Here is a 25,825-nt window from a genome sequence, read left to right on the forward strand (position 1 = left end):
ACCTTGAGAATACTGAAGAAAAATGGCTGAGTCTCAGTAAGAGCAGTGAGATTTGTGGTGTGATAAGTTATCCCAGCCCTATCTTCTGCTACCAAGCTTATCAGTAGCTTTGACAACAGCAGCCTGAATTCCAGTACCAATACTGGAGAAAGTACAACGGACCTCATTCTGAAAGAATTCTAGTTTTTGTTTGAACGGTCTGGTGACTTCCTAGAAAACCCACTGAAAACCAGGGCTTTATCTGACTGAGTCGTAACAGTGTTAGAGCTGCAAACCCAATTTGAGGAAAACATTTATGGGCAAATGTTTTAGTTACTCCTCCCTGAGGCAACAGAAAACGGTTGGGATGAAAGCAGAGTAGTCAAAATCCAGTGAAGAAAGGTTGGGGAATGAGACGTTTTAGGAAATAGGGTTTTAAGACATTCTGGCATATTCCTGGGATTTTCTAAACGGCCCTGCACATGCCCAGGGAAGACTGAAAGGCCCCGAATTCTCTTCTCAGGTTGACTCTGAAGTTCTGTGCAAGCAGGGAGTGAAGGCTGAGGCACATGCACACCGCTTGGCTGAGGGTCTGACCCAAGCTGCCCCCTCCTCCCTCAGCCACACACATAGAGCCCGTATTCAAGACTGGGAGGTTTTCTGGGTCCGGGGATTTAAGTAAATCTCTGTCCAAAATTGAGTAGATGACTAGGCTAGAATAACAGAGATTTCCATGGCCACACACAAAAAAGAATATAGACTTTACAAAGTTAGTTCAGAGAAGACACTAAACAAATGATAAAAACAACAGCAAACAGTAACAACAAACCCAGGGAGGGTGAGAATCTGACTTCTAGTTCAAGATGTCCCATGTTCAACAAAAAATTAAGAGGCATTGAAAAATCCTAAAATATACATAAGAAAACAATTCCATTTACAATAGCATCAGGAAGGATAACATACTTAGAAATAAGTTTAACAAGTACTAGGCTTGTACACTGAAAGCTACAAAAGATCACTGAAAGAAAATAAAGACCAAATGGAAAGGCATCCCATATTCATGGATCAGAAGACTTAATGTATTAAAATAGCAATACCTTCTAAATTATCTATCGGTTCAATGAAATTTCAATAAAAATGCCAACTGTCCTTTTTCCAGAAATGGACAAAATGATCCTATAATTCATAATGAAGGGCAAGGGTCCTAGGAGTGCCAAGATAATCTTAAAATAAAACAAAACAAATTTGGAGGACTCACAATTCCAATTTCAAAACTTACAAAAACTACAGTAATCAAACAGTGTGGTGTCTGCATAAGGGTAAGATACAGATCAATGGAACTAAGAGTCCAGAGTAAACCCATGTGTCTACGGTAAGCTGATTTACAACATTATGGGGCTTGGATGGGAAATTTGCTGTCATAGACTGTGGGGCCCACTGTGGGTAGCAAGTTACATTCTTAATCTGGGTAAAGAATTCATTTCCTCTGCCTGTGCTGACTAGTGTTTGTTTTTAATCTTATCACTGTCATTTTGTGACAAAAACAAAGAATTAGAGCTGTTTTGATAGGATGACAAATGGCTAGGGTGACTTGGGAACTTTAAAGAAAAGGAAATTGAAGAAAATGATCATAAGCAACTCAGGAATATGGCTACATCACGGATATCCCAGAATAGAAGACAGAAAATTGCAGCTAGGGGCAGGGGTAGTTTTGGTGGAATATGACCCAGCCCCCTTCATGATGGGGGGTCTGGCACATTAGACTGAAAAGGAATTATAATGCAAAGGAGCCAAGCACACAATTGTATGGTCATTTTTACAGACTTTAACAAAATACTAGTGAAACCTGATGTACTGTGGCAAGACAAGAAACAGGAAACTAAACTATATAAAATTTAAGTTGTGTCTCCTGACGTCTGGTGAGAGAAACCTAAAATGGTTAACCAAGGATGGGAGAATATTCAATGACCTTCTTGAGTTTTTACTCAACTTTTAAGCAAGCAGATTTTAAGAAATAAACTGCCAGGGTTTGTTTTGGGGAGGGTATAAATACAGAGGTCGAAGTAATCTAACTCAGTGACTCAGCTTTTTCTGTAAAGACAAAAAGTACAGAAACAGATCCAGGGGGAGAAAAAGAATTAAACGCAAAGTATTGCTTTTGTTCATGAATAACTGTTTTGACATTAAGGCATCCAACAGATTTTCTGAGTGCTTCCTATGTGATAGGACCTGTTGGATGCTGAGGATATTTAACAAAGTCCTGGTTTTTATAGAGCTCACATGCCACTGGAAGAAGATTATATGTAAACAAATAAATACATATCATATTGGGAGGTAGCAAATCTAAGCAAAAATCAAGCTTATGCATGAGTTAATTTTGCTTTCACAGACCAAGGTGAAGAGTACCCAAACCCAGAGTTCTGCATTTCTTGCCAGTTTTTTTTAAAGGAATCCAGAAAATCAACTCTCACAAATAATTATCTACTGAAAGCAGACACTTTCCAAGTGGAAAAATAAAAGCATTTGAGACACAAAATTTCCCTTAATAATATGCAAAAAAGGGTATTTAAAAAATTAAGCTATTATTTAGCCTTTAAAAAGAATAAAATTCTGCCACATGCTACAACATGGATGAACCTTGAAAACAGTATGCCTAGTGAAATACAGACAGAAATGGGCAAACACTATATAATCTCACCTTTATGAAGCACTTAGAAAAGGCAAATTCATAGGGACAGAAAGTAGAACAGAGGTTACCAGGGAGTTTGGGGAGAAGGGGAGAAGGAGTTATTGCTGAATGGCTACAGAGTTTCTGTTTGGAACGAAGAAGTTCTGGAAATGGATCTTGGTGATGACTTTACAACACTGTGAATGTACTTAATACCACCAAATCACACACTTATAAAGGTTAAAGGAGCATATCTTATACACATTTTACCTCAATAAAAAATTACTTTGATACTCTTAGAATGGAAAAGAACGTCTCCTAAGGTGTCCAAGAGCTGGATCAAGAGAGCTGTCACAGCAGTGCAGTGGGGAAATGGCACTGGGGGGACAAGGGGCAATGGGGACAGCATCAGGCTGCCCCTCTCCAGTGGTGACTGGCCTTCGTGGCCAACCCGGGAGGACCAGGATGTTATTTTATAAATGGAGCTGCAAGGTTTCCTTATAGATTTATTTCTTATTAAGAGTAGTCTTGAAGACTACTTTCCTTTTCTTATTGTAGCCCACACTCCCAGTGTCTTCTACAAATGCACGAATGCTTGAAAGTCACAAAGTATTAGGATTACTAACATGGTCATTCCTTTTTCTGATGAAACATTTTTAGAGAAGACATCTGTTAATGGAGCTTAGAGATTTCCAAGTCAAAGTAAAATCTAGCCAATGAGACAATATGGTCTAAAGAGCAGTAAAACACAGTAGCAATAAACATTTATAACAAGGCACTTAGTGTTCTAGAGAATACACTAATAATACACTAGAGAATAAACTAATTAATAACTTAGGGAATATGGCATTTCGTTGTTGCTGTTGTCTTTCCATGATTCTTGGATGGTAGACTAAATTTGTAAGTGAGAAGGCTTTTCAGGTAGGATAGAACTATAAAAACTGAGATACTTCCAAGAAAATCCCTTAAATTTTTACATGAGACAGTTAGCAAGATGTTCAGAGAGGTTATGCCTCTTTACATTAAAAAAAAATTTTTTTTTTCTGGGGTGCCTGGCTGGCTCAGTCAGTGGACCGTGTGACTCTTTTTCTTGAGGTTGTGAGTTTGAGCCCCACGTTGGGTCTAGAGATTACTTAAAAATAAAATCTCTAAAAAAATTTTTTTCCCCGATCATAGAAAGTAAAATATACCTGCTAAAAATTTGGCCTTTACAGAAAGCACGAAGAAAAACACCCAACTACCCCTTAAACCACATCACCCATTAATAAGAACATCTTGATACATTTCCTTCTGATCCTCTATCTTATCATGTAAGATAATCTTTTTTTACTTAACATGTAAAACATTTTTTTAATTTAATTTTTTTTGAATTTAAATTAAAAAAATATTTTTTACTTAACATGAGAGCACAGTCATTGTTCCTGACACATCCTTATACACACAATCCTTATAAACATAATTTTGGTGTCTGAATAATACCTGAGCACATGGATATAAAATTTACAACATTTCTCTATTACATACTTAACTCATTTCTATTTTGCTTTAAAAACATGCAGTGGTGATCATATCTTTGGGTATAAACACTTTTCTCCATTTCCCACTATTTCCTTATGTGAGTTTCCAGTGAAATTACTTGATCAAAGTCTATAAATGCTGTAAAGGCACCACAGCCACAACTGCTTCAAAGTCTTTGCCAATTAATGCTCTTTCCGTTTGTCTTTATATCTGTCTATATTTCCTCAATTAAGTTGCAGTTTGTATTATTCATTATTAAGATTATTACATAGTAAAGATATTATCCAGGTACTTGCATTTTTATATTATGAATAAATCATTGTGTCTTCCAAGTGGCTTTTGGAAATAAAGCTTTTGATCTGCTGTCACTTCAAACCCATTTTACTGAAGTCTTATTAATTGTAACAGCTGTCTTGGAGGAGTTTTAGTTATATAATCTGCCACATGATACTTTTATTTTCTCCTTTCTAACTGCCAAACTTTTTTATACTAATGTTAAATCATAATGGTGATATTATGTTGTAATTAGAATGTTCCTAGTTTCACGACTAAAAATTATGTTTTATGTTGGTTTGAGATAAATATTTACTTATTCGTTCAAAGAATATATTTATTGAGTACCTACTAAAACCAGGGGTATAATGGTGAGAGGAAAAAAATGGATAAAAATTCCTACTTTCAAGTTTATATGGTCTAGTAAGAAACAAAGTCCTCAAAGAATCACAGAACAAAATTGCAAAATTATAAAAACTAACTGCCCAAAGTATAAGGAAGGATTGGTAATCGTGTAACAATAAATACGTACACAGACACACACGTGTGTGTACGTGGCAGGGTAGAAAGGGTTAACTCAGTGGGCCGCGCTGCTCACACTTTGCACGTTCTGTACAAGGGCTTGTTTCCGTGACAAAGGTCCTCTAGGTTGGCTTCCGGTAACTGAGCCCTTAAGAGGTTCCGACTGCGGCCTCTCTCCCTCGCGGAGGACCTCGCTGCAGGCTCCGGCAGTCTGTACAGAGCGAACGTGAACATGACAGGATGAACACCTGCCTTCCGTCTGAGGGCCAGGAGCTTGAGTGGCTGACCTCAGTCACCCAGCCACCGTATGCCTACACGACAGACCGGCTCGAGCGCGCCTGGCGTGCATGGTCACGCGGGAAGTGAAGCACGTGGGAGCTTGTGCCCGGTCTCCCCTGGACTTCACCTCGTGCTTTCTCCCTCTGCGGACGCCACTCTGTGTTCTGCTCACAACAGCCTGTAACCTCGAGTATGACAACTTCTAGGCTCCGCGAGTCCTTCTGGTGAATCGCCGAACGTAAGGGGATGCTGGGACTCTGCACAGGGCACACAGGAACACATCCTCCAAAGCTGCTCTTGGTCCCAGCTGTTGGGAGCTGCAGCCGGAAGAGCGAGCAGGAGCTGCCTGGCTGGAGGGAGCACGACGAAGGGAAAGTGGGGAGAAGAGTATTTCACAGCCTAGAAAGGAAAGGAGGGAGAAGGCCACCGACAGCCTCACGGGCCTCACTTGGGAGGGCATTGGAGCTGCGAGCAGGCGGGGACGTGAGCAGACGCCCAATCCCGCAGGTGCAGCACCGACAGGAAGGCTTGCGGCCACTGTGAACTGGCCAGACGAGCTTGTCGTGATGGTAGGTGGCATCCTTACATTCCACTGATTTTAATAGTGGATGTTCAATTCTTGCTGTCATTCATGGGGTTATTTGTGTTTATTATTTTTTTTTAAAGCTGGGACGGATCCTGAACGAGTGAGTTCTTGTGAGGAAACGCAGAGAACAGGACGGACAGGAAAGCTAATACAAGAAATCAGAGGGGAGGAGTCTGTATTTTCACTTTTCTTTGGAGTCTCCTGCAACCTTCTCCAAAATGCTTACATTTATTTGAAGGCCTGCCAACAATGGGTTTTACGTTCAGTCTTAAAGCTACTAAAGGTTTTTAAACTACATGAGGGGCGCCTGGGTGGCTCAGTACGTTAAGCGTGTCGGACTTCCGCTCAGGTCACGATCTCCTGGTTAGTAGGTTTGAGCCCCGCATCAGGCTTTTTACTGACAGCTCGGAGCCTGGAGCCTGATTCAGACTCTGTGTTTCCCTATCTGTCTCTCTCTCTGCCCCTCCCCTGCTCGCACTCTGTCTCTGTCTCTCTCTTAAACATAAACATTAAAAAAAGGAACTACACATAAGCACTTACCATTATAGAAGAATGCCTAATATCTAATGCATAGGTATGGTCCCAAACCATGGGATTTTAATTTTAAAAATTTGCTCATATCTTCTTTGCTGATCCCAAGATTGTGAAGGCCATTCATCATTTTTCCTTCTAGTCTCAGCATATCCAAAATTCTTTTAAAGAAAAGAAATGAGTTTTACTTTCATTTGCCACATTAAAAAAAACTTTAACGTTTATAAGTTTCTTAAAGCATTAGAAACAGATTCCACTGGTATTTTTATGAATATCAGGAAAAATATAAAACTTATTAACAAACAAGGAGTTCTAATTATCTAGGGTAAGCTCATGTTGACTTTTTGTGTACATGGACAGAGTCTATTTAAAAGGCAAAGCAACAAGATATATTTATTACACTGTTTAGCAAAGAAGTGAAGATATGCTCATCCCTGAGCAAGCCAAAAATGAAGGGAAAAATATACTAGGTCACCATTTTGGTAAATCAACTAATAAAACAAGGGGACCCATGATATAAAATTTTAGCGCAGAAAAAAGCCCCATTAAACATGAAAGTTCACATCTGTTTAGCACACACTAAAATTTCTCATCATATGTAACACTTTGAGAGCTCTTAAACACGACAGGAAGATTACTGCTACAAATAACAACATCAATATACAATCCCACTGGCAAAAAGTTTGGGCAATTTGATTCCTTACACTTCTACTGATCAAGCTCACACTGTGTTCCAGGTAAGTCTACGTCCTCCCCAAACAGAGCGCACCTCACAACCGCCTCAGGACGTCCTGGTGATGCAGGCGAGGCCCAGACGGTTGGTGGTCTCCTGCCCAGGCCTCTCAGTGGGTGAGGACAGAGCTGGGGTATGAATGCTATAGAAGGCAGTGCTTCCCTGTATCTGTAAAGGTAAGACTTTACGGGTAGTGGTAAAGTGTGTGTGTGTTTGCAAAGGTAAAGCTTTCCTAGGCAAGAAAGGACTTTATTGCTTTTTGAAACCAAGTGTTAAAATTCATATTTATAATAGTTAACTGAACTGCTTCATCACAAAATCCAACCACGGAAGAAGTCACTTCACTTTTCAGAAATGAACAGAATCAGAATAAAGCAATGTGTGGATTTCAGAATACCATGCTCAGGCAGGCCTGGAGAGATCTACATTTAGAAGGCTGAGATCTAATATCCGAACTCTTACAAAAGCTGGTTTTTGTTAGTGTTTTCAGCTGGCCTGGATGACTTGGCTCTGAATGTCTGTACCCCAGGCACTCCTGACCACTGCTTTACAAAGCACCGTTTTTACCCACCCGCCTCCAATCTATGAGAAGATGACGTGTATGCTCAAAAGAGCACTAGCTTAGATCCCCCAAATCCCAATCTAATTATAAGATTTAGTCTGGGCTACCATGCTACTTCATGTGAGGCTTCTTGAAATTCTTAACCCCTTTGGTCTAAATTCTCTTATTTTGTAAGATAAGAATTCCGGATTGCTTGCCAGTGCTCTCTCGTTTTAAAATTTTATGATGCGGGGCACCTGGGCGGCTCAGTCGGCTAAGCCTCCGACTTCAGTTCAGGTCATGATCTCGTGGTTCATGGGTTCGAGCCCTGTGTCAGGGCCTGTGTTGACAGCTCAGAGCTGGAGCCTGCTTCAGATTCTGTGTCTCCCTCTCTCTCTGCCCCTATCCTGCTCATAGTCTTTCTCTCTCAAAAAATAAATTAAAAAATTAAAAAAAAATGAACATTTTACGATGCTTACTGGTCACTCTTTTTGGACAACTTTAATATTCTCCACAGGTTTTGTATCTACCATCTTTGTTATCCCAACCTAGTCTCCAAAGGAAAACCATCGAGAGAAAAACCTGATCGAGTTACACAGTACACTGGAAAGAGCATGAGGTTTGAATCCTGCTTTTGCCAGCTGTATCCCTATCTTTGAGTTACACTAGTGTCATTTTCCCATCTAAAAGAGAGAATGGTGATAATCACTGTAATAAGGTATTAAGATTAAATTAACTCACTACTGGGCATACAGCTGTCCTCTATAAGCATTAGTTTCTTCCTTGCTCTTTTCAAATCCTGAATTTTGGCTACCAATGGGGAAAAAAAAAGGTTCTTTAAATATGGTAGGTCTATTATTAAGAAAATGCCTTATATCTACAGATTGTGAAACAAAGTAATTTCTCATGCTTCTCTTTGAAACAGGTACTATCTTTAGGTTGGTTTAGAGCCCTTCACTGGCTTCTCCAGCCCTGAAGACAAAAGGCAAAAATCCGAAACTGGGTCGCGCAAGCTGACCCTTCTCACATGTGTGGCTTCAAGCTTCTTCTGGCTTCTCACTCCACAGCCCGGCCAAAGGAATCCGCTGTCATTTTTCTCCAAACACCCCATTGCTTGCAGAACCTCTACTGTCCACTTTGCCTGATTCGTCCTTAAGTGTTAGCTTAAATTATCACTTCCTTGAAGAAATCTGACATTTCTACTTGTCCCTATGTTCCACCAAGAACTAGTTTAATCTCTGGAGTTATAACCTCCCAGAGCACTGCATTTTATCTTTTATAATTCACACTGTCATTATATATTTGGTATCAGTTATCCGACTAGACCACTTATTTCTATCTCTACCATTATACCCCCAATATCGACCAGCTTCTGTAGCATGCAGGCACTCAGATATTTACTGAATTGAATTTTAATATTGAATTAATTTGCAATACTGAATTCTAATGCTGCGTGCATTACAAATACGTATTTATCAAGAGCCCCGAAGGATTGTGAGTCAGATAACTCAGATACACAAAGAAGCCCCACACAAGCAGGGATATCAAGACGCCTTTGTTCCGTCTGTCTCTTTGGCAGGGTATACTGTGGTGACACCACTCAAGCAGAACAGGTTGGTTATCAAAATGCTTAATATCCACTGGCACCAACGTGTCTGGTCAAATCTGTGGCTGAGGTGGATGTTTCAAGGAAAAGATGAGTCGGTGGCTCTAGGGCACAGGTGTGAAACACCATTTAGGAGCTCCAAATTTGCTCAGCCCTACCTGCCTTCCTCCCTGGTCACTGCTACAGCCTCCTGCTGTCCAACCTCGTTGGGGAGGAGAGCCAGGCTCGGCCTGGGCCATGACTGAACCACTGCCGGCCTGACCCATGGAGGCTCCAGCTCCTCCCACTACTTCCAGGACCTGAAGGTCACGGTGCATGGTATCAGGCCTCAACAAGCCAAAATGCAATGAGACAGGAGATGGGAAAGAAGCTAATTCCTCACTCCCAATCTTTTCTTAAACAGGCAATTCTGAAGTACTAGTGGCACAGGACCTTGCTCTAGATTTAGGACATAATTTCAGTAATAGGATATTTTCCTTCCTTCTCCTCTCTCCTGAATCACTTCCTTTCATGCTCCACACCGGTTTTATTCTACATGTTCTGATTTCTTTTGGAGAATTTGTTTATTTTGGGCTAAAAATGCCAGAAAACCTAAATATCCTCACGCGTTTTCTTTTCCTCCTTGAAGGGAATTACAGTAGTTACGACTAGTGATTTTGTATTACGTGTTGTGCAGATCGCTACCTACCAGGTGGAGGAGCCAAGGGGGCTTTATTCTTGAACAGCCTAAAGCCTTTCTAAATTACTGGGCAAAATGTTCCTATGAAGACTTTCCCGAAATCTACCCACCATTCTTCTCCCTCTCTCAAAAAAAATTTTTTTTTTAATGTTTATTCATTTTTGACGACACAGGGGTTGTGTGGAGAGAGAGAGGGATACAGAATCTGAAGCAGGCTCCAGCCTCGGGCTGTCAGCACAGAGCCCGAAGCGGGGCTCGAACTCACGGACCGTGAGATCATGACCTGAGCTGAAGTCAGACGCTTAACCGACTGAGTCACCCAGGCATCCCTTTTTCTCCCTCTCTTAAACCCACTTTCACTGTTCCTAAGCACAGTTGAAGTTTTGTCCCCCTGAAGCTCACAGGCCAGGAGCTAACAACCACTCTACTCTATGTACAGTACTTAGCCTACAGATACTTCATTATCATTTTTCCCAAGGATCCAACTAAATAAAGAGAAAAGCCTCATTTGAACTACTATGTTTCTCAGTCATTCCTATATTTTCCTACTCTTTCCAAATTGGTAAGAAAAGATGATAAATATTTAATTAACTGAAGTTCAATGAAGTTTATTCAATTGAATTAAATAGAATATCTGAACTAAAGTATGTGTTTACTCAGTTTACCTTATTAATTTTTAAAGTAGTTTTATGCTTCTCTTTAAATGTAAATAATTTCAGATTGAGTTTTCTTCTGTTTGACCCTTGACTAATTTATGGATCAGTGGCCATGATAAACACAATACTTTGTAATTTTGCCCTACAGCATTTTTCAAGAACTGTTTTTGACCTAAACAGATAATATCCTGCATTCTATAATTTCAAATTTCCTTTCTGACAAATAGAAGTCCTTTAAACTCTTTTTGTTTTCATTCTTCTGGGGAAATGTGTCATGTTCCTTTCAGTTCCTTTCTGGAGGGTAGAAGTCCTCAGCTGCTCAGCCCAATCCCAAGGAACTTCCCTGCTAACGGACAGACCTACTCATGAAAGACCGTTCCCAACAATGTGACAAGTATAGGACGAAAGTTCAGAAACTTCAATTTTCACATCTGAACAGATGTTGCCAAGGTCTCTCCCAATTCTGCGTTCTAAGACACTTGTAAGTACTCCACCAAAATAATAACAGAATTCTGCCCATGGCAAATACCAAGACTTTCTGAAGTCTTGCACAAACACATGTATTGACTTACCTTTAAAGTAATTATTTGCATTTTGGCAATACAAAACTTAGGACAACATTTGCCTTTATACAAGTCATAGTTAGTTTGTATCAGTAATTCAATACTTACCTAAAGGATCATAAGCACATCATATCCACACGAAGTCCATTTATGAACAGACAAGCATCACCTGGCTGAATTTCAATCTAGCATGAAGACCCTTGAAATAGAGCAGGGGAATGGTTAACCAAGTCATGTACCAACAGTGATCTATGCCAGGAGTCAGCAAACTTTCTGAGGGTCATTAGTAAGTAGTTTAGGCTTTGCTGGCCACATCATCTCTGTCACAACCACTCAACTCTGTCCTTACAGCACGAAAGCAGCCACAGACATGTAAACCAAATGGGCGTGGACTATGTTCCAACAAAACCTTATTTATAAAACAGGTGGCAGGCCAGATTTGGCCTATAGCTGCAGCAGTTCACCCACCCAAGCTAAGTGATGGAAATCTTATGATAGGTTAGAGATACAAATACCCAAATATTTTGATTCTGCAATACAGGATATTAACGGTCCACTTCAGGGCTCCTGGCTCTGTCAGTTAACCATCTGACTTCAGCTCTGGTCATGATCCTCGCGGTTTGTGAGTTCAAGCCCCACATCGGGCTCTGTGCTGACAGCTCAGAGCCTGAAGCCTGCTTCGGATTCCGTGTCCCATCCCCTCTCTCTCTGCACTTCCTTGCTCTCAAAATGAATAAACTTAAAAAAAAATAAAGTTCTAATCTATGACAATTAATTCATTTTGTATCGCGTGTGTATGCAGTTGTATACACACTTAGAATTTGATAGGTGCCATACACCTAACCCAGGACTCAAAACTTGGGTGTATCTGTAAATATTTGTTGGAGATCACTCTAAGTTCATAAAGGCTTCCATTAAAGACTTATCTCAATGTTGTTTTTTCATTCAGTAAATATCCCCTGAGCACGCGCTCTGAGCTAGAAACCACTCCAGGCACTAGAGCAGTAACAAAAGTACAGAATGTGACCTTCTTGCCAGTGAGGGGGTCAAATCAACTTTAAAGCCTAGTCTTGCTACTTAGTCACGGTAAAGTTTGGATACAGTTATTTGCTTCCTATGTCTCAGTTTCATCATCATCATCTGCAAAACGGGTGTACTTATTCCCATCTCACAAGTTATAGGCTGTAGATGTGATATATATCGGTGCCTACTCACATATGCGGCACTCACAAGCGAAGCTTTTATTATTACTGTTAGCAGGGCAGGCAAATTCATTTAGAAGGAAAAACAATTTCAAAACAGTGCATTTCAGTGATGCTATGTGAGTGACCTAACGGAGACTTCTATAAATTATTCTGGAAAGGCAGGTGAAGCAATTAACATGAGGAGATTCAGAGAAGGCTTGGCAGAGGTAAATTTTTCTCTATGGCGATCACTCACCACGACAGGTTACATAAAGAGAAGGGAGAGAAGGAACTAAATTTGTAATAGGACAGAAAGTATTTCCACTTGATTTACAGAATACTAGCAAGAGGTTAAACCTGAGAAGATTCATAGGTGAAAATAGGATTTATCTTTAGCTATTTCTATGCCTTTCTATCGAAGACTTATTCTAAGAAATCTGCATTCCAACTTCATAATCTACAGATGTCTAATGAACTCATCACTGGTTTCCCCAAAACTTGCCCTGAACCTTCACACACATGGCCTCCAGCTCTCTCCAGCACCTCATTCATTTTTAGGCATCTCAATAGTAAGGAGACAGCATATCAAGTACACAGATCTGTACTAAATTGCTAATTCCCTCAAGAATGCTGATGCCAGCCCCTGTGCCTCGAACAAAGAAGATACTCAAAAAAGGGTAATAAATTAAACTCAGTGGATTTGATTGCTGTCTACTGGCGACTGGCCGACAAGTTCTTTCTCATTCCCCTCAGAGGAGTGAGCCTTAAATCCTGGAAAATTACCCTGAGAATATGATTTAAGGTAGCTTTTCGCAAATCAAAAGGTAACACTTCAGTTTCCAGCAATATGATGAACCAGAGATCCTGAAATTCTACTAAAAAAAAAATACAACATGCTGGATTAAAATATTAATAATGCCCTCTAAATAAATGGTTTAGTTCTTAAAAGTAAAGCATCTAAGGGCAGAAAAGAAGTAGGAAGAGGAGTCAAGGATGTAAGTGAACACTGAAGGCCCTGCCCCCAAGGAAATCTCAAGCTTCCCAGGTAGCCTAAAGCTTAGGGTTTTAAGGGTGGGCCCACCCAAGGCAGGGAGGAATGTCAGATCCTTGTGCACACAAAGGAGTATTATACTCACAGTGAGCCTGGCAGAAACAGCATAGAAATTTGCCGATCTTCCCTTGGTTCTTGGCAGGGGAAGAACAAGTTTTCAGTAAGGATTCATGACCTCTTTCATTTTTAGGAGTTTGAGGCTTGACTTCACACTATTTTTAAGGTCTAAAACACATACACAGACCTTTTATTGGAAGCAGAATTAAGCTGGGGGTACTCCTAGGCTTTGAGCAGAAATGAATACAAATTCCCAGTGAGAAACAGGACCTCATTCAAAAAGAGGGGATAAGCTGAGGCTGAGGAGAGATCCAACTGGCAGAGAAGTAGGGAAACCTGTAGTTCCCTCGTCCCTCAAACACAGCAGTGTTGAGGCCAAAGGACTTTGAATTCCAAGAGTCCAGGCTGCAGAGTGACAAAGACGTCTCCAGGGACCCACGGGGACAACCTGGCAGGTCATAGGTGCGTGATTGCAAACTGGGAAAGATAAAACAGGCTGTATAACGCAGGGACGGGAGGGATCCCCTTCTGCACAGAGACAAAGGGATGAAAAAGAGAGACTAAGGAAGCGTAGGACTATATCTGGACAAGAGAAAAACCACAGAGTAGGACAGAGAAAGATCCAATCTCAAACTGTGGGGCTTCCTCTGAACTGAGGCCGGCTGCCCTGTTTGTGCACCTGGGGAGGAGGGGAGCCAGTCCTGGGCTCGGTACCTAGTTCAGAGGTGCAGTCTGCAGTGGGAGAAAGTGATCCTCCCCTTGGAGTGCTGTGGGAAGAAGGTATATAACCATTCAAAGGACAAAGGCTGCCTGTGCCCACCAGCCAGAAGTCATATCTGCCACGCGGAGTGGCTCTTCCCCGGAACTGGGGTGCACAGAGCAGAGCCCTTTAAGACATCGGGGTTTAAATCCCAGCCGTGAGCCAAGGAGATGCGAGAGTTGGGGGAGTGGGGCAAACTGCTCCGTTCACGCCCTCCTGCGGCACTGCAAGGATGGCCTGAACGAGTGGTTTGGGACACCTGGTCGGTGAAGGAGAGACTCAAGTGTCACCATTTTTCTCCCCACCACCTCCAACATGTGGCATCAGGGAAGGGACAGCAGGTTCACAGTGGAGGCGGGGACCTGCCCACACCAAACCACGCCCCTCTGTGCCTGCTGACTCTGGATCTACTGGGGCAGGGCAGATGTTAACCAGACAGCCCCTTCTCCAGACCAGTGCTGCCCCTGGTTCCAAGGCCCCCAGTGGTTTTGCATTTTCTAATTCTTGGACAATTCTTGTTTTGTGTGTGTGTGCGTGTGTGTATATATAAAAATACACACACGTTTTTTTTTTCCCCCTCTTCCTTTTCTCCTTATTTCTTCCCTTCTCTAGTCTGGTTATTCTGGTTGTTGGTTTGTTTAAGCAGACATATTGAATCTATTCTCTTTACTATTCTATATCTCCTTCAGTTTCCTCTCTGTCTGGATTAAGCCATAGAGTTTCTCTGCTCAATTTTCTTTTCTTTTTCCCTGCTCCTGTCATCTCTCTCTTTGTATGGGATAAGGCCTCTTCCATCAACACCATCACCCCGTTGTTTTGCTGTAGCTGGTGTTTTTGTTTTGTTTTTCGTTTTCTTTTCCAAGGCTACTTCAGTGAACAAATCAAAGCACACCTGGTGGAGGGTCCAAAACATCACGATGGGTAGGGAGATAAAGCAACCACAGTCACAACAACAGAGAGCAAGTAGCACACTCCAAAAAACACCTCCTGAAGGGCCAGGCCCTGGAGACTGTATGACCCCTCTTTAATATAGTAGTGCAGGACACATAGCAAGCTTTTAAAACACATAAGGGACAGGGAACTAGCCAAAATGATGAAACGGAAGAATTTTCCTCAAAAGAAATTTCAGGAAGAAATGACAACTAAAGAATTGATCAAAAGATATAAACAACATAAGTGAACAAGAATTTAGAATAGTCATAAGATTAATTGCTGGGCTTGAAAGAAACATGGAAGACAGCAGAGAATCTATTGCTGCACAGATCAAGAAAGTAAAAAATAGTCATGATGAATTTAAAAATGTTGTAAATGAGGTGCAAATAAACTCGAGGCAGTGACAGCAAGGATTCAAGAGGCAGAGGGGAGATTAAGTGAAAGAGAAGACAAAATTATGGCAAAGATGAAGCTGAGAAAAAGAAAGATAAGAAAATTCTGGACCACAAGGGGAGAATTAGAGAACTAAGTGATAAAGTGAAACAGAACAATATCCATATCATAGGAGTTCCAGAAGAAGAAGAAAGAGAGAAAGGGGCCGAAGGTGTACTTGAACAAATCGTAGGTAGGAACTTCCCCAATCTGGGGAAGGAAACAGACATTGAAATCTAGCAGGCACAGAGAACTCCCTTCAGATGTAACTTGAATCCATCTTCTGTGTGACATGTCATAGTGAAACTGGCAAAATATGAAGATAAAGAGAGAACTCTGAAAGCAGCTAGGGATGGACAAATTAGACACCCACTCAAATGGGAAGAAACAGAAAATTTAAACAGACCCATAACTAGAAAAATGGGCCTTAAGGTCTATAAGGGTACCCATAAGGGTAGTAGCAGACCAATCTACTGAAATGTGGCAGGCCAGAAAGGAGTGGCAGGGAGTTTTCAACGTGCTGAAAAAGAAAAATATGCAACCAAGAATCCTTTATTCAGCAAGCCTGTCATTCAGAATAGAAGGAGAGATAAAGGCTTTCCCAGACAAACAAAAACTGAAGGAGTTTATGACCACTAAACCAGCCCTGCAAGAGATTCTAAGGGGGACTCTGTGAGTGGAATGTTGCAAGGACCACAAAGGACCAGAGACATCACTATAAGCATGAAACCTACAGATAACACAATGACACTAAATCCGTATCTTTCAGTAATAACACTGAATGTAAATGGACTAAATGCTCCAATCAAAAGACACAGGGTATCAGAATGGATTAAAAAAAAAAAACACAAAAAACAAGACCCATCTATTTGCTGTCTACAAGAGACTCATTTTAGACCTGAGGACACCTTCAGATTGAAAGTGAGGGGATGGAGAACCATCTATCATGCTACTGGAAGTCAAAAGAAAGCTGGAGTAGCCATTACTTATATCAGATAAACTAGATTTTAAACTAAAGGCTTTAACAAGAGATGAAGAAGGGCATTATATCATAATTATGATGTGTATCCATCAAGAAGAGCTAAAAATTATAAATGTCTATGCACTGAATTCAGGAGAACCCAAATATATAAAACAATCACAAACATGAGCATCTTATTGGTAAGAATGTGGTAATTGCAGGGGGCTTTAATACTGCACTTACAGAAATGGACAGATCATCCAGACAGAAAATCAATAAAGAAACAATGGCCCTGAATGATACAATGGACAAGATGGACTTGACAGAACTTTTCATCCTAAAGCAGCAGAATACACATTTTACTCTAGTGCACATGGAACATTCTCCAAGATAGATCATATGCTGGGTCACAAAACAGTCCTCAATAAATATAAAAAGAACTGAGATCATACCATGCACATTTCAGATCACAATGCTATGAAACTTGAAATCAACCACAGAAAAAAAATTGGAAAGCCTCCAAATGCATGGAGGGTAAAGAACATCCTACTAAAGACTGAATGGGTCAACCAGGCAATTAAAGAAGAAATTAGCAAATATATGGAAACAAATGAAAATGAAAACACAACAGTCCAAACCCCTTGGGATGCAGCAAAGGGAGTCCTAAGAGGAAAATACATAGCAACCAAGCCTATCTCAAGAAACAAGAAAAATTCCAAATACAAATCTAACAGCACACCTAAAGGAACTAGAAGCAGAACAACAAAGGAACCCCGGGCCAGCAGCAGAAGAGAAATAATAAAGATCAGAGCAGAAATAAACAATATAGAATTCCCGCCCCCCCCCAAAAAAAAAACAAAACAGTAGAACAGATCAATGAAACTAAGAGCTGGTTTTTTTGAAAAAATAACCAAAATTGATAACCCCCTAGCCAGACTTCTCAAAAGAAGAGAGGACCCAAATAGATAAAATCATGAATGAAAATGGAATTATTACAACCAATCCCTCAGAAATACAAGCACTTATCAGAGAATACTATGAAAAATTATATGCCAACAAACTGGACAACCTAGAAGAAATGGACAAATTAGACACCCACACAATACTAAAACTCAAATGGAAGAAATAGAAAATTTAAACAGACCCATAACTAGTGAAGAAATTGAATCAGTTATCAAAAATCTCCCAACAAATAAGAGTCCTGAGTCAGACGGCTTCCCAGGGAAATCTACCAGACATTTAAAGCAGAGTTAATACCTATCCTTCTCAAGCTATTCAGAAAAATAGAAACGGAATGGAAAACTTCCGGACTCATTCTATGAAACCAGCAATTACCTTGATTCCCAACCAGACAGAGACCCACAAAAAAGGAGAATTACAGGCCAACATCCCTGATGAACATGGATGCAAAAAATTCTCGACAGATACTAGCAAATTGAATTCAATAGTATATAAAAAGAATTATTCACCATGATCAAGTAGGAATCTTTCCTGAGCTGCAGGGCTGGTTCATATTCGCAAATCAATCAATGTGATACATCACATTAATAAAAGAACGGATAAGAACCACATGATCCTGTCAATACATGCAGAAAAAGCATGTGACAAAATACAGCATCCTTCTTCATAAAACCCTCAAGGAAGTCAGGACAGCAGGAATATACCTAAACATCATAAAAGCCATACATGAAAAGCCACAGCTAATATCATCCTCAGTAGGGAAAAACTGAGAGCTTTCCCCCTGAGATCAGGGACACGACAGGGAGGTCCACTCTCACCACTGTTGTTTAACATAGTGTCGGAAGTCCAGCTAGCTAGCATCAGCAATCAGACAACAAAATGAAATAAAAGGCATCAAAATTGGCGAAGAGATCAAACTTTACTTTTCGCAAATGACATGATACTCTACGTGGAAAACCTGAAAGACTCCACCAAAAGGCTACTAGAATGGATACATGAATTCAGCAAAGTCACAGGGTACAAAATCAATGTATAGAAATTGGTTACATTTCTATACATCAATAATGAAGCAACAGAAAGAGAAATCAAGAAATTGATCCCATTTACAATTGCACCAGAAACCATAAATACCTAGGAATAACCTAACCAAGATATAAAAGATTTATGTGCTAAAAACTATAGAAAACTCATGAAGGAAAATGAAGGAAACGGAACATCCCATACTCATGGACTGGAAGAATATTGTTAAAATGTCAATACTGCCAAAAGGAATCTACACATTCAATGCAATCCCAATCAAAATTGCACGGGCATTCTTCTTAAAGCTAGAACAATCAATCCTAAAATTTGTATGGGAACCACAAAGACCCCGAATAGCCAAAGTAATACTGAAAAAGAAAACCAAAGTGGGAGGCATCACAATCCAAGACTTTAGTCTCTACTACAAAGCTGTAATCATCAAGACAGTATGGTATTGGCATAAAACAGACACAAAGACCAATGGAATAGAATAGAGTACCCAAAACTGGACCCACAAAATGTACAGCCAGCTAATCTTTGAAAAAGCAGGAAAGAGTATCCAATGGAAAAAAGTCTCTTTAGCAAATAGTGCTGGGAGAACTGGACAGCAACATGCAGAAGAGTGAAACGAGACCACTTTCTTACACCATACCCAAAAATTACTCAAAATGGATGAAAGACCTAACTGTGAGACAGAAAACCATCAAAACCCTAGAGAAGTAGGCAACAACCTCTTTGACCTCAGCTGCAGCAATTTCTTGATCTACACATCTCCAAAGGCAAGGGAATTAAAAGCAAAAATGGGACTTCATCAAGATAAAAAGCTTCTGCACTGCAAAGGAAATAATTAACAAAACTAAAAGGCAACCAACAGAATGGGAAAAGATATTTGCAAATAGACATATCAGACAAAGAGTTAGTATCCAAAATCTACAAAGAACTTACCAAACTCAACACCCAAAAAACAAATAATCCAGTGAAGAATGGGCAGAAGACATGAATAGACACTTCTCCAAAGAAGACATCCAGAGGGCCAACAGGCACATGAAAAGATTCTCAATGTCACTCATCATCAGGGAAATACAAATCAAAACCACACTCAGATATCACATCACCACCAGTCAGAGTGGCTAAAATGAGCAAACCAGGAAACTACAGATGCTGGCCAAGAATGTGGAGAAACAGGAACCCTCTTGCACTGCTGGTGGGAATGCAACTGGTGCAGCCACTCTGGAAATAGTGTGGAGGTTCCTCAAAAAATTAAAAATAGAACTACCCTACGACCCAGCAACAGCACTACTAGGAATTTAGCCAAAGGATACAGGAGTGCTGATTCATAGGGGCACATGTACCCTAATGTTTATAGGAGCGCTTTCAACAATAGCCAAATTATAGAAAGAGCCCAAATGTCATTAACTGATGAATGGATAAAGATGTGGTTTATATATACAATACTGCTTGGCAATGAGAAAGAATGAAATCCTGTCATTTGCAGCAATGTGGATGAAACTGGAAGGTATTATGTTGAGTAAAATAAGTCAGTCAGAGAAGGACAGATATCATATGTTTCATTCATGTGGATTTTGAGAAACTTAACACAAGACCATGGAAAAGGGAAAGGGAAAAAAAATAGTTACAAACAGGGAGGGAGACAAACCATAAGAGACTCTTAAATACAGAGAACAATCTGAGGGTTGATGGGGGGGGGGTGGGTAGAGGGGGAAAATGGGTGATGGGCATTGAGGTGGGCACTTGTTGGGATGAGCACTGGGTGTTGTATGTAAGCAATGAACCATGGGAATCTACCCCAAAACCAAGAGCACACTTTACACACTGTATGTTAGCCATTTGACAATAAATTATATTAAAAAATAAAGCAGAGGCTGAAAAAAAAAGGGGGAATACATTGTAACATATCCCTTTAACCACCAACAGAGCTGGGCCATTACCAGAAACTAAAAAATTCCAACTGGGTGGATCCCAGAAGACTGGTAGAGCTTTATCATGGTAAATTTGCTTATAAACACATCTGGAGGGAGGCCCCCAAGCTGAAACTGCATCCATTCTGGATTTAAAATTGAAGTCAGATATATTGTAATATAGAAGAGGTTCTCCCTCCCCTGCCCCCAGGATGAGTGATGAGAGAATATAAGATTCTAAAGAAATGTTTTACAGAAGAACTTTGGGAAGGATATTCTAATCTTGGGATTTTCTCAAGAATTCTAAAATTGCTGTCTCTTCTAAGTAATTAGTTCACATAATTAGAAAAGGTGTGAGCTTTTATTTGAATTAGATATAAATCCTTTACTTGGATCTTGTATTTAAATACCTGCATTTGATTATGTAATTATGAAATTGAAACAATCTGTTTTACACTGCTGAAGTAAAAAACAACAAAACAACAACAAAGTTACCAGATCACCCTATCATATCTCCATTTTATTCCCCCAAACCAAAAAATGTTATGGAACACAAACAGCTCTTACAAGCAAATAAGAACAGATACACAGTAGACTGACATTTAATTTAAAACCAGGAAAAGCAGCTTCTGGTAAATCTCTGATCAAAATAACAATTCTGAACTTCGAAGGGAAATGTGCCATAGTTTGGAGTGAAATCAGTTGCCTCCTGAATAAAATCAAACCCAAATATACTTATGTACCTTCAGCACAGTCATAATATTTCCAGAATAATTTCCGCATGAGTTCAAAGTCAAACCACATAAAAACCTCTACACAATTCTCATGCCCATCTGCAACCTTTCACTCTGTCTCCCAGCCTCTCTTTGTGGCCTGTAGAGGTGACCGGGTTTTTTTTCCCCCCAGTTTCTCGTTCATCCTTCTGGTGTCCCTTTATGCAAACACTAATATGTCCAGATATACATCTGTTTTCCCTGCTTCTTTCACAAAAGATAGATCCGCTCGCTGATTACACTATCAAACTTTCTAATTTAAAAATCTGGTGTCTCAGTTTAACTGGACCTGTATTTCTATTAGGAGTGAAGACAGATCATCTTTCTACATATTTAATGACCACTATTATTCTTTCTTATGCATAAACCTCTTGTTTACACGTTTTGTGGGAACTGTACTCTTTGGTGTGTGGGAGGATATGTCACAGCAGTGACGTACATCATGATTGTTCCAGTGCTCAGTCCACACTCAGGAACACTGCAAGGGATCCTGGGATTCCCGGCCTCTAGTCCCCACCACCCTCGTCTCCGTTTTTTTTTTAGGTACCACTCACATGCCCCACACGGTAGCAGGTAACATGCACTACTGGTCCAAACCCATTTAGCCAAGATTAATGACAGGAAAGCCATTACCATTCTTGTCCTTCTCCCAGCATGCTCCAAGGGAGATGGCTGAGACAGCAATATACACCACGGTTCCTTAGTTTACGGATTAAATTCAGATTTCTTGCTCTGAAATCAAAGCTTATTTCAAAATTATTTCACTGATTCCAAATGGAGGAGAGGTAGAAAGGTGATGGCAGGTGGTGGCCCCAGTGGCCCTGAGCAGGCTGGAGTGACCATCCATGATGGCGATGAACAGTCTGTGCTGGTGTCCCCACGGGGCAGGTCCCTACTGTTCTTTTAAATTTTCCACAGTATCCTGGCTATTATTCCTTGCCTATCTTTTCATGTGAAGTTTTAGATTTGTCAAGTTTCAGAAAAAAAAAAGTCACCTTTGGTATTTTTATAGGTTCTGATTACAACTATAAATTAACTTAGAATTCACTTCGTTGTCAAGATGCTGTTTATGTTACTATTATAAATGGAGTCTTTCTTCTGACATCTTCCAACAAGTTGTTTGAACTAGTTGTTTGCAATATTTGGAACCCACTGATTTCTCTAATATATTAGCGTGTAACCTATTACCTTTTGTTGGGGACTAAAGCATGTCCCTCTCCAAATTCAAATAACTGAAGCCCTCACCCCCGATGTGACTGTATTTAGTGACAGGACCTACAGAGATGTAATTACAGTGAAATGAGGTCATGAGGGGTGGTGCACTTCGTATGCACAGAAAGGCCATGTGAAGACACCACCAAGGAGGTGGCTGTCTGTCTACCAACCAGGAAGACAGCCCTCACCAGAAACAGAATCTGCCAAAACCACGATCTAGGACTTGTAGGCTCCCAAAGTGTAAGAAAATAACTTGTCGAAGCCACCCAGTCCATGGGAGCCTGAGAAGACTAGAACACCTTTCTGTCTCCAGTTTTTGGCTTTTTCACAGATTCTCTTACGCTGCATTTCCCCCCAATTTTTATACTTCTAACATGTTTCTCTTAACTACTCATGTTGGCTAACAGCTAATACAATGATAAATTACAATGACAATAATGAGCTTCATTGTCTTGTTCCTGATTTTGGTAAATATACAGCTGTTTATGTTGCTATTATAAATGGAGTCTTTTCTTTTCTCTCTGACATCTTTTCCAATAGTAAGATGGTTTTTAAGCTGAGATACACACAATATACCTGTGCACACTTTAAAAAAAGGTCTCATTGATTCTTTATGAAGTTTTTAAAAATGTTTTTACAGTCAGGAATAGATCTTGAATTGTGTAAAATGCTTCTCAGCATCTATGGAGAAAATCGTGCCACTTTACAACAAATATCCAATGATATTATTATATGAATAGACTTCCTAATATTGAACCATCCTTGCATTCAAGTAAACTTGATTATGGCATATTATCCTTTTATTAGTTTCACTATTTTTGTCTTTTAGTGCATTAATTTTTACCCTGTATTATTTTCTTCTGCTTTCTTTTGATTTTCTTTATTGCTTTTCCTAACCTTTTAGGTCCTAAATTTAATTCCTTTATTTTAATCTTTTATTTTTACTGATGTAAGATTTTAAGGCTTTTCTCTGAACTTTGTTTTGTGCCTCAAGATTCTAATAGCTTGTCTTTTTAAAATTTATCAAGAATACTGCAATTTTGATGTGTATTTTATTTTCCCTTCTACTTAAGAGTAAAAACAGAGTTTTAATCTCCCAGAGAAGAAGCCATGTTCTCCTGATTTTTTTTTTTTTTTAATCAACTTCCAGTTTGAGTGCACAGGGATGAAAGAATGTTTTTTTCTATTATATCTGCTTTCTAGTTTTTTTTTGGGGGGGTCATTACTCCATAACAATTTGAGAAAAGACTTTTCTCTGTTATCAGGATATAAAATTTATTATATATCTGTAACACCTATCACATTGATAATGTTTGGTCGTATCTTTGATTTTTGACTACATCAGTCTTAGGTAAATTCTGTTTTCCCTTCCATCTCCAGTAGTTTCTGTTTTATGAATATTCCTACAGTGCTTTGATGGATATTAATAATTGTTACACTTTCATCAGTCTCATACAGGGCCATTTTTTGCTCATTAATATTTCAGGCCTGAACCTAGCTTTATGGTATTAAGATCACTACCCCTGTAACACAGTATTTGCTTGGTCTACCACTGGCCCATCTTTAATCTTTAACATTTCTGAATTAGTTTAAGAGTTATTTCACATTTATTAGCTAATGATTCAAACTGACACCTCTTGGTAATGTCAAGTTTATTTACATTGGTTGATACGACAGAGAGTAGCTGCAACTGTCATTCTTCCATGTTGCATTCACTCTTTCCGGGTGTGTTTCTAAAATTCATTCATGAATGGATTGTGGGGGGTGCATGTACATTTCTTTTTTTTAGGTTCTTTTCCAAGGGAAGATTTAGATCTCTGTCCACTAGCTACTCTTACACATGTATCTTCATGTAATACCCTCAGCTCTTTAAAAGGTATCTACGCTGCATGTTCCCCCCAATTTTTATACTTCTAACATGTTTCTCTTAACTAATCATGTTGGCTAACAGCTAATACAATGATAAATTACATTTATCACTGTGCACTTTTAAGTATGTTTAGGCTCCACTGCGTGATTTTTCAGCTTTAATCCACTCCCATGATTCCCGAGTATCTCCGTTAAGGCAGTCAACAAATTTATTCTATTTACTACCTCCCTACTTGTATTAGTTGCAATATTTTACTATGTCAGAGTGGGCACTATTTATATACTGCAGCATCGCCCTTTCCCTCACCTGCGTCTCTGTTATTAGTTGGACAATAAACTCATTCAATGACCAACTAGGCAGTTTTTCTGCCAAAGCATCTTCTATGAGTTCTTGATCAGAAAGAAATTCCTCAGGGAGCATGCTTTCCCTGAATTCTTGTTGTTCAACATTTTTTGTAGTCTATATATGCATATCTATCTGAGAGCTAGTTTGAAGGACAGTTTTTCTTTCTCTGAGAATCCATAGGCAGAACTTCACTGTCTTCTGGGGTTGAATACTGTTTTTGAAAATCTGATGCCAATCTGGTTTTCTTTCTTTATAATCCTTATTGCTAAATGCACAAATAATTCCTTTTTTCCTACAGCCTTTCTTTATTTTGATGATTCTTGGTCAATTTTCCTAGTTATATGGTGTATCCTTTAAATAATGTGGATTCAAGTCTTTTATTTCAGAAAATGGTTTATTACAGTTTTTAAACATTTGCTCTGTCCATTTGTTTGGTTTTCTATTTCAGAAACTCTACTATAGGAATGCTGGATTTCCTTTACCTGCCTTTTAATTATCATCTGTCTTGAATCTTTTCTGCTTTCTTTGCATTTCTTAATTCTATCCACTATGTCTTCTATGGGGTTTTCTAGAAATTCAATTCTCCCTTGTGCCTGCCATTTGTAGTTTTAGCTTTTACTTCTGAAATGGTTGCTTTCTATATCTTTGCAAAGCCCTCCCAGCTCTGGTTTCCCATTCTCTGGTCCTATTCTTGGCCCATCTTCGCTGTGAGTCACTGTAATTCTGTACTGTGTTGCTTCTCGACTTCAGTAGCTTTTCAAGCACACATCTGAATGTCGTGTTGCAATCTTCCTCTGCTTAGTGAGGTTTCTTCATTTACACTGTAATTCTGCTCCTCCTTTCCCCCTTTACAGGGAGATCTTTACATGGATGTAGTAGTTCTAGCTTTCTGATAAGCATATCTGAATCACTTAGATTTTCTCGCACTAGACATTAGCAGGGGAGATGGTTTGGGAGTGAAAGAGGCAAAATTAGCCTTCCAGGTTTCCTGCTTTGAAGTTTCCTTATTGTCATCAACAGTTTCAGCTGGGTCACCCAATGTAGACAGTCTTCCTCAGATTCTCAAATATTAGCCCAGCTGAGAGGCTCTAATCACCAGGCACTTTTTCTCTTCACTTTGCCACTAAAGGATGATGACCTGGTCTCTTGGATGAACCACCCCACCCCCACCCCACAGCTAGATTTTCTTAAATCTGCCACTCCGTGCACTT

The 25,825-nt window shown here is 39.8% G+C and overlaps 1 protein-coding gene across 1 annotated transcript in view; it reads right to left on the reverse strand.

The window, feature by feature from the left end:
- The window catches only part of UGGT2 (UDP-glucose glycoprotein glucosyltransferase 2), a 126,464-nt gene extending 101,775 nt beyond the window's left edge, over positions 1-24,689 (reverse strand). The window contains 4 exon segments of the mRNA XM_032593625.1: positions 6,366-6,422; positions 6,424-6,517; positions 11,243-11,319; positions 24,576-24,689. Of these exon segments, the coding sequence (XP_032449516.1) occupies positions 6,366-6,422; positions 6,424-6,517; positions 11,243-11,319; positions 24,576-24,689 (342 nt within the window).
- Positions 24,690-25,825: the final 1,136 nt, after the last annotated feature.

This window comes from Lynx canadensis, chromosome A1, assembly GCF_007474595.2.
Source record: "Lynx canadensis isolate LIC74 chromosome A1, mLynCan4.pri.v2, whole genome shotgun sequence".
Classification (NCBI taxonomy): Eukaryota; Metazoa; Chordata; class Mammalia; order Carnivora; family Felidae; genus Lynx; species Lynx canadensis.